Consider the following 15,729-nt stretch of genomic DNA (forward strand, 5'->3'; position numbering starts at 1 on the left):
CCACAACAAATCATACTGGGGTATGACACCTGACAGGTGCCAGGAACAGTGGTGATTAGAACAGACTATAGAAAAATTCTTTCACTACTGTGCATCATAACGTATGTGAAAATACGATCTTCAAACTTAAAATCACCTTCTCAGAACTGCTCCTCATGACCGGAGCAGAGAGCCTAATCCAATTGCCACTTCAGCATTGAGGAAACTCTTCAAGCAGAAAACTTGCACTCCCTCCTGTATTCCTACTACCTACTATGGCAAACTGAAGTAATGTTACTTGCAAAACATTACCAACCAAAGGAAGAATTTTGTAATGCAGTTTTAAAGCACCTTACTCAAATATTAGGTTTTCTAGCAAAAAGAACATTAATGCAAACAATCCACTACTATACAGTTCTGGTTCAGTGGCCACTATTACAAATGCAAGGACTAACAGTGACTTCAAAAGACTCTGAATCAGACTTCAAGAGTATAATATTCTCCCTAATATTATGTATTTGCAAGACAAAAGTCTTCAGAGAAGTCTTTATAGCGAAATCATAAAAGTAGTAAAATGATTCACCCTGCTTGAAATAGCTGACATTTCATTTTTGCAGTTCAGATATTCAAACTTTATCTCCCACTTATTATAAAATGTAAATTGGTATGTATCAGAAAAACTCCAGCATGGTTCCGTGGGGGTTTTCTTTATATATATACACATAAGAGAGGCACATTCTTTGTTAGAAATCAGCAGGAAATTCTTCTGTAGGAACTTGAACACTTCCCTTTCACAGAAATTTTTCCATGAACTATGCTCTTCACATAAGGCAGTCGTATGTAGTTAAGCAAAACACTCATTTTGCATAAAATTAGAACCACAATTAGCTTATGATGTATTTTCAAAATACATGTGTCATCAATTCCATTACAGAAAAATAAGCAAGATACCTCTTTTACAGCGTGGAGAAAGAAACTATTCATTTTGACATTCTATTAAAATTTAATAAGGGCACAAATGGAACTTGTAACTTGTTAGTACAAAATGATCTAGCTCTTCTAACAGTATATACAGTGCAAAGACTTTCTTACAGTAACATCACAAAGTAACACCAGGTCTTTCAAAGAGACTCTAGCAATTGTTGCTCATTGCTTAGAATGGCATATATCCAACATATTCACAACTGGCAACAGAGCTAGAGTATTACAATTTTATTGCTGCTACTGTAATGAAAAGAAGTGAGGTTGTGATGATTAATTTTCACGTTAAGTTGTAGGGAACGGTTAATTCATTTATCAAGTTTATTATTTCTTAGCTTTGTCATAAGCTCCAAGAAAATCAGAGAAAAGTTACCTATTTGCATTTTCTCCTATAGAAATGGTGGATACCAAAATAAAGTATGAAATTAGCTGGCTTCAGGTTAGTTACTTAAAAATGTGTGTATCAGTTCAACTTGAATCAAGCTGCCTTGGTTTGCACTAGCTATATGGAAAGGCTGATTGAATGAGACTCCTTTCATCATACAGGCACTGCTACCTTTGTTGCAATAGTAGAGGCACACTTTGATAGCCAGGATAGCTTCAGCTGATAGACAGCTCCCTGGTAACTGAAAGGGAATTACAGTTTGACAGGAAACATCCTTTATTTCTCCAGACAGAAGCTGTCCTTGAAGCAACCAGGTATTATCTGTAAAAGAACAAGAAGTTTTATGATTAAGTTATTTAACACTATGTCTGAAACCTACAGAACATATTAATTTTACCTATAAGACAACATGGACTTCCCATACGCAACATTAGGACAAATTTTCCTCATGATTCTTCCAGTTGTGGGCAATAATAGGAAAGTAATTTACAAATGCTTCTAGCAGTCATTTAAGGATGGAGAGATAGATAGCTCTGCTTCAGAACTATAAATATACATATAGTAGAATCACAGAATAGTTAGGGTTACAAAGGACCTTAAAATCATCTAGTAGATCTTACTTAAAGGCACTGGATCTATAATTTCTCCTATATGTTCTTCAGAGGATATTAAAATTTATTCTGAGATATGCAAGCAAAACTCCTTAAATTAACAAGTTTCTATACATCTGTATCAAATACTCCAGGCAAGATATCTGCCATACATGCATAAAACTGCAGGTAAATGATGGCATTTCCAAACAGAAGTGTTAGTTTTATGAGTGGGTTGCTGCAATTTAGCAGTGTTCAGGCTGTTACAACAGACTTTGAGTTTCACATTTATTTAAATATGTAAGAGTACGTGAGCTGAAAAATGAACTGCACAATAAATGTACCTAGCTCCTTGCATTGTACTCTGTATTTTACTGTGAGTGAGATGGATGAAGTGCTCTTTTTGGCATTTTTCAGAAAATACCTAGAAGTTGGCTCTAGGATTTATGAGCTTGAAATGACTTGCTGAGGTTAGGTTGCTTATAGTCTCCAATTTTACTAGCACTTGAAACAATCACATGTATCTTTGCTTCAACAACATTTGGAGATTCTCTAGGCCAAAAAGTGCCGACTCTCCTGGAAATAGACTATTTGTACTCCAAAAGCACAAACTGGGATGAGAAAATACTTTAAATCATAAGGCACATAAACAAATTGTAGTGCCTGTACAGTATTTTTAACTGCTTTTAAATACAAAAATATCAATTATAACAAAGTAGGTTTAATGTGGTTAGGTATAAATGAACCTCAAATACTTTTTTGGAGGAGACAAAAGCACAGAAAAGGAATCTCTTCCAGGAGTATGCTACAGCTTCAAGGTGAGCTTTCTGAAACAGGCAGTAGGGCTGGGATAAGCTATTCATAGACACAAAGTGGAGTGAGGGCAAGCCCTCACTGGCAGCTTATTCCAAGAAAGTAAAAGCAAATAAAGATAATGCAGCAGGTATTAATTCAAGCAAAAGACAGCTTATCAGGTGCTTTGGGTTTTTATAATCTTCACACTCCAGCTGTTAAATATATCAACTCTAAATAACATGTATTGCATCACAAGGTCAAACAGGAACACAGGACTGGGAGGGACATTCAGATTCATCAGGCTGAGATCCTTGTACTGCAGGCGCATCATGATATAACCTACTTTGTGTCACACCTACTCCTGTACAACTAATAAAAGAACACAGGCACTTTACCTTCTGCCGTGATGAACCAGTAGTTGGGTGCTTCTTCATTCAGTTTTGAATCTGGAGGAAGAGTCAACTTTAATAAAAACTTAATTGTCTGGCCAGGAGCTACTGTTAGTGAAGGAAGTTGAACATTTGGTGCAGATTTAGGCAGCTTTGGAAGGCTTGTCATTCTCTCCCTTTGCACAGGCAGGTTATCTGGAACATCGCCTGCTTCTGGATCCAGGATAGGCAACTATCAGTGGAAATCAAACAAAGTATTTATTTGTACTGAAAGCAAAGAGGCTTTCACAATGCAATCACAGTTTAAGCTGACATGGACTAGGAAAACCAACACATGATAATACGGCTACTGGACTAAAACTTTCTGACTCTAACAATCCTATATCAACAAAGACAAGGACAAAATGCTTTCTGAAAACTAGTATTAAATCCACAAAATTAAAAACTAGTATTAAATCCACAAAAAAAAACTAATATTGAAAGCTTAGTATTAAATACACAACTACTTTAGAGCCTCCTTTAATTTAACAGTTGAATTGTAGTTTTACTTTAAATAAAATTTATAGGTATTTTCTTCTAATCTGGTGGTAAACTGCATGCTTCAGTAATGAAATCCAAGATTTTTGCCATGCAGACTGCACAGTAAGGGATAATTTCCCCCAAAAGCCATCAACACATTATATGCTAGAATTTAAATGCACATTAAGATCTGTATTATTAAATGCAAGAAACACACAAGATGACAGTTGAACCATTATGTCTCATACAGATACATGTTTACATGAAAACATTAAGACACAGTGCCATTGTAAGATGAATAGGAACGCGAATTTGTTTTGCCTTCATGTTTATATGCAAATACAGCACGGCTCAATTATGACAGTGGTTTGACTTGACAACTTGGAAGCCTGCTTCAAGTCACTGACCCCCAAAAATCATCCCCTTCAGCTTAATTACAGGACTTAGTGATTGATTTCAACCTCCACTTGTTACAAAGTGCTCATGAAATCCTTCTCATACTGAAAAACTGGGCTATATTTTTTAATACCACACATTTCTGCACTGATCTTTTCTAGAGGGTCAGTTTCTGTTTTCATGCAAAAAATGTCTTTCCAAAGACTAAGCTTTCAACAACTGTGCTATCTTAACAACAGGCTATCTTTATTTGTCAGCTCATCACAAAACATTCTGTGAATATAGCTACTGTATGCTACATGATTTTTATACTACTTGCTAAAACCTGCAATAGCCATTTGTATCAAGAAACACCACTATCAGACTGTCAAATAAGTATTACTTGCCATGGAAAGAATTCTTGTTTTCAAATCCAGCACTTTAATCTGATGATTATTTGTGTCTGCAACATACATCAAGCGGCCATTTTCTTCAACACACAAACCTCCTGGTTCATTAAATGTTGACTGTGTAAAGCTGGAACCAATGACGTTGCTTGCTTCTCCCGTGCCTGCCAGTGTAGCACAGTTCTTCATCTTGGGATCTACAACCTTAATCTAGAATAAAAACAGAAAAAAAAACTTTTCTGAAAAAAACCCCACCAGGATTTAGTTTTGCATTATCTTATGCCCCACATTTTCAGAAGCCAGCATTAACTTTCAGTACCAACAGTGTCCCCTAGAAGCTAAATTATCATACTTTATCAAATGACATGTCCCATCACCTTGACCCCAGTTCCCTGCTGGACTCTACTTCTTCTTTGGTCTTCACTGAGTGCTCCCTTTCATAATATCAAAAGCAAATAATCCCCTGCTATAAAAGTACGCTGAATGGCGCGTTCTTCCAAGGTGTACTGCCTTTCTGGAATCATTTCCACAAGAGTAAGGACATAACAAAACTGGCATGCTATTTTTTGACCCCTAAAAATAGGTGATTTTTTTCCTTAAAACAATAGCAAAAAAGTTAATAATGCTTTATACAACACCTGAAACAAAAATTCATTTGCCATGTCATTTTCAATAAGCATTCAGGGTTACATACTTTATTCTTCAAATTAAACCAGATCACTTTTCTTTCAATGCATTTAATGAATACACAGTTAACCTGTCATGGTTTAAGGACACAACCTTCTAAGCATGAAAGCTTATACAACACCGCATAAGAACAATCACGCAAAACAATCTCGATTATCTCAGAGTTCCACGGAGGCAACCCACAATACATCTTCTCAAAACTTGGCTGGCTTTCTTAAGGGAAAAGCAAGTCCTCTCGCTCTGGTTTTATCAAACCTGCAGTATTCCTGACTAAGCACTTCTAGTTCTTTTCCTCTAGGTCAGCATCTTCAGGAGGAGGTATGTAAAGGGTCTTTGGTCCAAACTGTAACTTGAAATTCACCTTCCCCAAGAGACCATCATATCAATACAAAAGCATGTGACAGCAAAATGATGGTAAAGAGAGGAACCCACAAGTGAAGGAAGAAAAGAAAAAGAACCCCCAAAGCAACTCATATTCATATTGTATGAGGCATTTCTGCCCATGGCAGGGGATTGGAACTAGATGATCTTAAGGTCCTTTCCAACCCAAACCATTCCATGATTCTATGACTTGTTTCCTCAGCTTAACTGAACCAAGCACAATCTTTGTATGTTCCTAAAATAATCCTTTGTACTGTTAAAAACACGAGCTCCTAATATGCTTACCTTATGATTGTAGGAATCTGCCACATACAACAGTTTTCTTTTCTTGTCCCATGTTACTCCTAAGGGATGCTGCAGCTTTGCATTTATGCCTGCTCCATCCACATCACCAAAGGCAAACAAGTTCTAAAAGAGCGTTATTTTATTAAATTAATACATTTGCTTACTCAACATTGACATGATTTAAATGATTGTAATTAAATGGAAATCCACTGACTTAAAAAAAAAATATCAAGACAACTTTAAAACAAGGATACTGAAAGCTGGGAAGTGTGGATGCTAACCATGAAAATGGAAACTCTCACATTTAAATTTGCAGTATGAATGCAGCTGGCTTTAGTGACCACACAATGCTGAACTGAGTTGGCTATTTAAAAATAAGTGATTTGTTATCTGAGGAGCATCAATCTGCACTACAACCTGAGTGTCACAACTGGCACACATTTGCATTCCAAGCAGTGAAGTTAAGAAATTGATGGCCATGGAAACTGATGTACCCTCTCACCCCAAAAGTGGGTCCTCCAGGTCAGGCTTGAGGAATATTAGTAGGGCAGTGTAGGGAAGTTTGAAGTGATTACCAATGGATCTCTCTCTCCTCCTACAAGGTGCTTCACTGCTCCATCTTTCAGGGAGATGGTTCGCACAGTGCTGCTCTCGCTGTCTGCTACAAAAACGCAGTTCCATGGTTCCTCGGAAGCCAGAGAGAGACCAGAAGGCTGTGCAAAGCCTGCCTTATGTGGGTATGCATTGTTTCTGTTCTCCTCATTCCCACTTCCAGCGAATCGAAGGCAGACTCCTTTCTTTAAATCACTAGAGGAAAACAGTACCCAAGATCAGGAATGAGTCTGAACTACTTCAGACGTTATGCATAAACAGAAGCTACAGGACAAGCACTTGTGAGTTATGAAACCAACTTTACTGCAGCACAGGGAATTATTCAATGCCTTTATGCTAACTTGTATTTCATCTCAGTATATCATTCCTCACTAGATAATTCAGCAAATGCAATGAAAAGTACCATTCAATTATATGAATGTATTCTACCAAGTCATAGTTTCATAGCAAAAGTAGCATCTTTAATTCCATCTAGCAGATGTGGGGAAAAAACAGGCAGACTTTAAAGGCCACACAACTTTTAAGTCTAAACAGAAGCAGCAAGCTTCAAGCTACGCACAGTCAAGAAAAATTACTTTTAATTTGATTATCTCTCTCTTTGGGGTTTGAAAGCTGTTTATCAAGACAAACAGCAGATTCACCTGTCTCTTATTAGTTGCTTACCTTCCTTTTGGTAGTTTTCCATCTTCCAGCATCAGTGCCCATATCTGGTGAGTGCCTGCCATTGCTATCCATAAAACATCATCTTCCTGGGTCCCTGAAACTTTAAAATGGATATGTAAAAATGGAGAAAAAAAATCCAACAAACACTTTGGGAATGCTTTGTAAGACAAATCAACAAATCAATCCTGCTATCCCCTCTACTCCAGCTCTCCTTTTCCCATGGGAAAGATTAAAAAAAACACCCTCAACCAAAAAAAAAGAGCAAGAGAAGGAGAGAAAATGTCATTCTATCACAAATTCTACTTTATTTCTGCTCTCTTTCCAAGATATAAAAATAATATTTTTAATATCCCTACCTACAGACAATACTTCAAATGGGATTTGCTCTTCACAACATTTTGCTATTGAGTCCATGTTTCACCTACGATTTTTGGATTCATACTAGCCAACAAATATGTACTTATCTTTGCTAAGCATGGTTTGGGCAGTGGGGGATATATGTTTTGGGTTTTTTTACTATGTTAGTCAGAAAATTAGATATTCCAAAAAGCTACTGGCAGTTGTTTACAGGCTTGGAGAGAAATAACTGTGGCAGTACATTACATACAGAGTACATAACATTTTTAAGATAAGGGTAACTGATGCTTGTGCGTCATGTAGATTTACGCTCTGGAGCACAACTGCTGCTGTCTATTCAAACATTAGATGTGATGTGGGCAATTACTCATTTCCCCTTCCACTGTCCATCCAGTTTCCAAGTTGTTCTCCCTATGCACATGTGCAGGTATTACCACAAATACAAGACACAGATTTGTGCAACAGTGACCTTTTATCAAGAAGTGTTCAACTATGCTTCAAGCAGCTATTTTTTTCAACTCAAAGTATAAAAGTAGTATTCACCAATCCAAATCTATAAATTACATTAAGCTTGCCCAGATAATACTTCACAAATGATACAAAAGGAAAGTGAAGAACACTGTAAGTGCTCTATAGCTTTAAACACAACACATTACAGTATAAGGAAGAATACATGAAGACAAATTGTGAAAGAGCATTAAAAACCAAGAAACCCCAAAGAAATTTACTTATCTTAGCCTCTTCTGAAAAGGAACAGAAAGTTGACATTTAAAAACTGCATTAAAATGCGGACACTTATCTTTCTAAGTGTAGACAGTGTATTAGCCTACACACACTGTATACAATTGTCTGGTCTAGTCAGAGACAAGATACGTTCATTTCTGAATAAATGTATCAGGTATTGGAATAACTATTAGCCACTCAAAAACACCTTCAAATTGCTCACAGAAACTTTATTCACGTGAACTTTTAAAACATCTCATAGGCATTTATGCAAATAATCTAGTGGATACCTCCCCCCCCCACCACCCTATTTTGGGAGCTTCAAAATAAAAGCAATTCTATGTAATACACTTGCCAGCGTTTTAAACCTGAGAAGTTAGTCCAAATCAATCTTCCTAAAATGAAATTACCACCATTCCCCCAACAGAGATCCTGCTGTTTTTCTTTTAATCCTAAACCTTTCTCACTTCACACACTGCAAGAGGGGAAAAAACCATCCTTCTTTCCCCAGAATTAATTTCCTCATACTGTGAGCTCTCTTCAGAATAGTACTGGTATGATTTTAACACTGTTTATCTTTAGCCCTTTCTATTCCCTGGATCAAGACACAAGTTTCTAAGACTGTGGACAAAGGAACCTGTTGACTCTCTCCTGCACCTATACGTGGCTCCATTTTTTATATAAACTAGAGCTCCAAGAATAAAACTCCAACTTCCAAAGCATCTAAAAGTTTTTTGTTGAGCAGAAAGGTTTGCAAAATGTGTTGGAAACACACATTTTATGAGTCAGTCACCACAGATGTTACTGAAGTCCTGGGGATGTCAAAACCAACCCAATAAAAAAACAAAACCAAAACACGCACCCCCTCACAGTACCACCTTTGATTAGGGGCTGTTTCTAAGAGATCTAAATTGAGAAGATGGCCTACGAAATCATTTCACTACTTCCTATATAGTACATGTTCAACTTCAACATTTTATGTCTCCATGATGCACGCCTTGCACTCTTCAGATGCTACTATTTCAAGCATCACAGAATGAATAATGCTAAAATCACTAGTCAATTCAGAAAGTGAGTTTTTAATCTTGCTATGCTGTTCAGTTCATTATGAGGGATGTCAAAAAGTGCTTTGTTAATTATTTAATATTCACTTCACCCACCAAAGAAACAAAGGAGTAAGGCCTGAACTGAGCACTTTAGAAAGATCTATTCTATTCATCTATCCGAGTCTCTAATTCCATCCACTGAAAACTCCCTTGTGACAGCTATACGTTGAAAAATGGAAAAGGTTTCTTACTTTAGTTCTGCACACTAAAAAGCTTAAATATGAGGCATAGCAAGAAAGTATCAATATTAATTCCAAACTTTACTGAAAATGGAAGATCAATAGAGAGAAAATCATTTCTTCAACTAGAGAACAAGGCAGTAAAAATAAGAGCTCCATAACCATAACAGATTTTAATGCAACTTAAGTATTTTCTTCTGGCTGGCCATTAGAACAAAGAGAACAGATGCAAACATGGAAACAGCACAAGCGTAGTGACTTGTGGGAAATATGTCAGGACTTTAATAAAAAAAATTATACAAACCCAAAAAACAATGCCTGTAGTTCCACAGCTAAGGTATTTTATCACGCAATGGGCCTGACAGAGTTTAATGCGCTATGTTCTGAAGCATAAGACAGAAAAGCCTCTTCTTTCAGGATACAACACTTCGGGGACATGCCACCACTGTCATCCTTGCACTGTTCTCACAGGAGAAGTGGGCCAGCATCCTAAAATTATGCTAGTGCCATCATTATCATAACTCCTTATCATCCTTGAATGGAAAGAATTTATTTTTAAAGAATTTATTATAAAACAACATAAAAGAACAAAGCAATTATTTTACATTCATTCAATTAAGCATCACATTCCAAACTATCTTGAGCTGTTTCAAAAATCCAGTGTAGTTTCTCCTTATTAGGGTATGTGCTTTCTTATCTTTAGTGCTGCCCCTATCAAAGTATGGCTTGCAAATGTGACATACTTATGTTATAAAGATTCACTAATAATGAACTAGGCCTTCCATATTATACAACACTTCAGTTATTACACAACAATTCAGTCCTTCAGTCTATGTATCTGTTGTAAGACTTAACAGACCTATACACAACTTTAAACAGTTCATTAACACTGCTGACCGTTAACTGTGAGTCAATCGGGACACACAGAAAAGAGTTTATTTCACAACAGCCAAAGGCAGTATCTGTTCGAAGAGATTCCATTCCCAGGACTATCCACTCTTCCAGCTTCCCTGGCTGGGGACTGCATGCTTACTTCCAGTCTGGGAATTAAAAGCCTGGGAATCAGTTAGATTTTGCGGTTGGCACCACTGACATTTTCTAAATAGACTGATGTTTGAAAATATTATTCTTGTCTACTAACTATAAAAAAAAAAATAACAAGGAAGAAGTCTGTTGGTACACTCATCCTCTGCAAAATCACAAGTGGCAAAAAGGGCTCCACAAAACACCTTCCAGTTTACAGACAGGCACACTGCCTATGTGAATTTGTGAGTGCAAGTCGCGCCTACGCTACAAATCTGACTGACAGAACAACTACAGAATTGTTCTTCAGTGAGACAGAGATAGCAAAGCCCCAAAGGAATGCTTGAGCGCTGTCAGTCTGGACTGTTACAAGTACACATCATCCTTTTTGGAGGAGTAAAAATTCATTTTCTTCTTTTTCCTGCACTCCCTCTTTCACATAGTGTTCCATCATGCAAACAGCATTACCCTTTATGAAACAAAATGCTTCTGGAGTTTTCCTCCTGAGTTAATATACCTGCCTTCTCATCAGGGGTAATCCCCAGACACAGTAGATGCCAAGGGGATGTCATACAATGGGAAGTAACAGGGAGCTAAAAATGGTTACTGTAATTAAATATTTTCTCTTTCTAACTCTGGCCTTCTGACAGTAATGTCAGTAAATACTTCAGAAAAAAATCCAAAGTAGAAATGACAGTATCTGTTAACATGAAAGAATGGATTTAGATTATTTAGTGTTGGGATACATCACTGTAAGTACAGACAAAGCTAAGTCTGGTTATGCATTTTATTCATTCCTACTTAAGCACAGCAAACATGTACACATGAGGGTACTTCAATACTGCAGTCTCCCGTGATCCCCAACACACACATTCCGTATTCAAAAGCTCTTCCAGCATCAAACGAGAACAGTTAAAAACTGTGTCTCATTCTGAGCCCTGCATGTCTCTGTAAGACTTGTAAAGGATGTTTATTGACAGCAGCCCTGCATCTGGAATTTTGCATTAAAACCAGTATCTGATACCTCAACTAATATTCAGAATCCTGATTTGTAGTTTTAACTTCTTTATCATGAGCACAGATTTAATTCAAGACCTACAGACTGTAGAACAAAGAGAATGAGAAATCATGATTTCAAGTACAAATAACATAACTGAGGACAGTTTCAAGTTATGGACTTCAAAATGTTACCAAGTTTGACATCTGTTAAGATGGTAACTGCTAATTCAATTTTTTGTTTTTACTGCAGAAAGTAATCATCACCATCCATTCTGTCAAGATGTAGAGAAGTCCAATTTACTAGAAGAGTAATCTGTCAAACTAAATTGTGTGGGATTACTGTTGGATATTCAGTCACAACTCTCATTACATCCTTCTGTTAAGACTTTAGTCTTCATATGTTTCTGTCAAAGGCATGTTTATAGTAAATTACTAACATAAATAACTAATTTCTTGACCTAATCCTATAGCAAACATGTGAAATAATAATAACTTCTGTTGCTATTGCTATTTGGAAAGACAATAAACTCCTTCATTGCTCAGCTTTGGCTTAGAATTACAGAATTTGAGCATCCAGTCAACAGTTTAACAAGAACAAGGCTCCTGTAGAGATAAAATCTGTTGGGCTGATTGCACAAAGAGCTACTAGTTCTGAAAGTTTATCCCTCCTCAGTTTTCTCTCAAATGTTTAAAGCAAAAAATGCCTGGTTAGGAGCAGTAATGAAAGCTGCTGAGGGTTCACAGAACCCTTACCTAGATTGCGCTAGCACATGTGGAAACTTCAGTCACATTTATTTGTCCCTCTCCATGATTCTGCCCACAGTATGAAGATGGTTGACCCACTCAGACAGCATCTAGAATTAAACAGTGTGCTTCAGAAGTCCTCCCAAAGCAAGACTGGGTAATGTCTTGCTTCACTGCAGTCCTTTGCTGTAACTTCTTAATGTCACATTACTCAAAAGACTTTTTCTCCTCAAACAGTTCTCACACAGGAATAAAATAATCAGTCTTTCATTTTACTTCAGGCCTATCATCAATGAAGAAGATACTTTTTCTTTCAAATGCCAAATATTTAAAATAAAAATAATTACCATTTACAAATAAATTTAAGATCTAGTTCACTACGAGAAGTCAGGCCATGCTGTTTCATGTCAGTTATGTCTCTAACACAATTTTCTGTGGAAGTGAACTTCAAGGGAGATGCAGCCCAAAGCTGAATGGGGGTATTTCTGAGTTTATACTTTGCATAGGAAACTTCTAAAGAGATGCAAAGGCTTTTTGCATTCAAATTCTCTATATTGCTATACCATGCAGCCATATTACACAGCACACATTTAGAGTAACTCAAAGTTTTGAGCTGGCCACAAAAAAATGATACATCACTAATATCTGATGATTACAAGAGCAGTTCTTTAATTTTCAGCTATTACCAAGGAAAATTCCTTTCACAGGATAGTGAAGGCCAGAGCCTCAATGCCAGAATGAGACCAACCCAGACAGTGAAAGAAAGGCAACATGTAGAAAGCATACTCTTAAGATACAGACAGTTCAGACATAAACAGTTCATATATGGTGTGAGCTCATCCAGGATGTGGGAACTGCTTATTGCTGAAGTAATTATTGCTTTATTCCTTTGCAAAATTGAGGAAGAATCACCATAAGTAATTCAGAAAAAGAAGTGTTTTCCTCTGGAATGTGGTGGTACCAAATAACCCTCTAGCAGAGACACTCAGAGAGAAAAAAATAATCTTACATACTTTTGCCTTTTAAGGGCTATAAAAATTGTAGCAGTATGATAAGATACAGTACTTTCATTTAAATAATAACTATGTAAAACCTAAATTGACGTAAAAATTTCCAACTCGTTTACTGAAAGCATGGTCAACACTGTTCTTGGGAGTTGCTATAAATAGATTACAATCATGCAATTTAAGACCAGATTTTGGAATGTGGATCACACAGTTGTGTCACCAAGAGCAGGCCATTGTCCTGTTCCTACCAGCAAGAATGCAGCTATCAAGAACATTTCACGCTCAGATCAACTGTGCATTTAAATATCACTTGCTTTCAACACCCACTGAATAAAAATAGAAAGGGACAACAGAGAAAGCTAAAAAAGCAGAGAGTAATTTAATGATGTATTTTTAAGCTGCTGGCCCTCCCCTGTATTTCCTGCACCATCTGTATCAGTGCAAACTTCAGCACCAACTTCAACAAAGCCAGAACTTAATCCACAGAGTTCATTCAAGAATTTTAAAAGTGAAGGGTAAAACGCAAGCTCAGTGGCCACAACTAAAGAAATAAATAGCAAGGAAGAATACTGTCTGCCTGAATCCTAGCATGTGTTTTATCTCCATTAACTCCCCTACCTTAAAGAGACTTGTGCCAACTTTCTTTTAAAGGGTAATTCACAGTCACTTAACCTCTTTGCCTCAGACTTCAGCATCTGTATAAAATGGGGAAACAAAAGCCTATTATCTCATGGAAATAATATAAGGATGCTTAAAAACATGCTACTTAGTAGTATCTGTTCTGCATATTAACTTATATGTGCCTTCATAAACTTTTTCCCCTTCAATATTTTTAATTTCACAACAAACTATAAATTCACATTTTAAAATGTCTCCTCCCTGGAGATATTCAAAGCTGTCTGGAGACAACGCTGGAGACTAATGTGCTCTGGGTGACCCTGCTTGAGCAGGGAGGTTGTACCAGATGATCCCCAGCCTCAACCATTTTGTGATACTGTAACACATAGTCTAAACTGTGTTAGGAGCAAATACGAGAAATGTCAAGAAATATAAATGATACTGAATTTTCTCTTAAGAGGTAACCTTTCCCTTTGAGACTTTGAGGAAGGTAGTATAAACTGTTCAAGACTACCTAGTGTAGTACATAAACAGCTTAAACATTTAAACTCCTTTTTTTCTCCCCTTCATGTTCTGGATAGCATGGCTTTTGGATGTTGAAAGGAAACTCACAAAAGCATCACTCGTTTAAAATGTATAAAATCCATACATCTATCTTCTGAAAAGAAAAATATGCTTCTTGTACACTGTGTAAACTACATAGCTCTAAGGAAAACAGGAAAGTATAATGTTATTTCCCATATGCCACACCAGTTAACACAGAAGTCAAACTTACTGTAATAACACATCTGTGTTGCTGAAGTGTCCATTACACTTTGTAACTTGCACAGAGACACATATAAACACATGTAAAAAATGTGTGCTACGTGGATCTGAACCAAAGCAATTTCTGAAACTCTCATCAATTATTTCTTCCATCCATATGCACACACAGACAACTGGCATGCCAGTTTTAGCATATGACAGCAGCGTATCTACTTGTAAGACAGCACACTGAGAATCACCAACAGAAGGCTGGGTGTGTGCCCAGGAGAGTGAAGATTTCCTATAAAACTGAAGATTTTCTACATTTACTGAACAACTAATGCATACTATCCATAGTATAAGGGATAGTAACAGAAGATGCTACTAGGTTCAAGCAATCTGCAGTAACAACACAACTTTGACAAACTCCGCTGCAGTGCTGACAAACTATTTTGATGGCTGGCAAAACACTTAAAGAAGGCACTGCAGCTCATGACAGGATGTATGCTGTAAAACAAATCCATTGCAGATTACAAAACACAGCTTTGGCTCCTCATACTCTGCAACACACTCCTGTCAGCATTTTAATCAGTATAATCCCCTGTTTTGACATATCTCTCTGGTTATAGTTTTTTTAAGGAATTTTATATAGCTAATACAGATATTTACATTTTTCCTTGCTTATTTTACCCACACAAAACCATATTAAAAAAAGTCTTAAAAAGAATCTGAGAACACACAACCCAGCCCCATTTTATCTCTTTGGCCTATCACCCTCTCAAAAAAGGAATTTACGTTGATTTAATCTCTTTGTAAGTGACAGGTTATATTTTGTAGAGCTCTAAATAGACAATTCACTGGTAGGTTATTGGAAAAGATTTTACTGGTCTGAAGAGAGTGTGTTCAGAAGATCAGATTTTTACGTAAATGCTGATAAAAATTCAGTAGTGTTGAAGAGTGCAGATGACTAATCCTCTACAGGTGAATCATTCAGTGATTACTATGCTCATGTTGATAACAATCCTATCAATTAACATTTAACAAGCAGAGCTCTCAAAAACAGAAAGTATCAACAGAAATTAAACTACTGGCAAAAGCAGAAGAAAGCATCATGAAAAGTAAAATTACAGGCTATTTTGAATAGTTCTGTTAACCAGCTGAGGTTTCTGAAGCACTGATGA

At 36.8% G+C, this 15,729-nt stretch overlaps 1 protein-coding gene across 1 annotated transcript in view; it reads right to left on the reverse strand.

Annotated features, from left to right (window-relative positions):
- Positions 1 to 681: 681 nt before the first annotated feature.
- The window catches only part of NHLRC2 (NHL repeat containing 2), a 31,382-nt gene continuing 16,334 nt past the window's right edge, over positions 682 to 15,729 (reverse strand). Inside the window, exons 6-11 of the mRNA XM_061458700.1 lie at positions 7,049 to 7,148; positions 6,349 to 6,580; positions 5,774 to 5,896; positions 4,421 to 4,630; positions 3,126 to 3,351; positions 682 to 1,666 (exon numbers count right to left, since the gene is read on the reverse strand). Coding sequence (XP_061314684.1) covers positions 1,401 to 1,666; positions 3,126 to 3,351; positions 4,421 to 4,630; positions 5,774 to 5,896; positions 6,349 to 6,580; positions 7,049 to 7,148 — 1,157 coding nt within the window. The 3' untranslated portion in view covers positions 682 to 1,400. The remainder of the gene's footprint in view (positions 1,667 to 3,125; positions 3,352 to 4,420; positions 4,631 to 5,773; positions 5,897 to 6,348; positions 6,581 to 7,048; positions 7,149 to 15,729) is intronic.

The sequence above is a fragment of the Pezoporus flaviventris genome, unplaced genomic scaffold (assembly GCF_033815535.1).
Source record: "Pezoporus flaviventris isolate CSIRO_AGI_PZ_B2104156 unplaced genomic scaffold, CSIRO_AGI_Pfla_v1 ptg000029l, whole genome shotgun sequence".
NCBI lineage: Eukaryota > Metazoa > Chordata > Aves > Psittaciformes > Psittacidae > Pezoporus > Pezoporus flaviventris.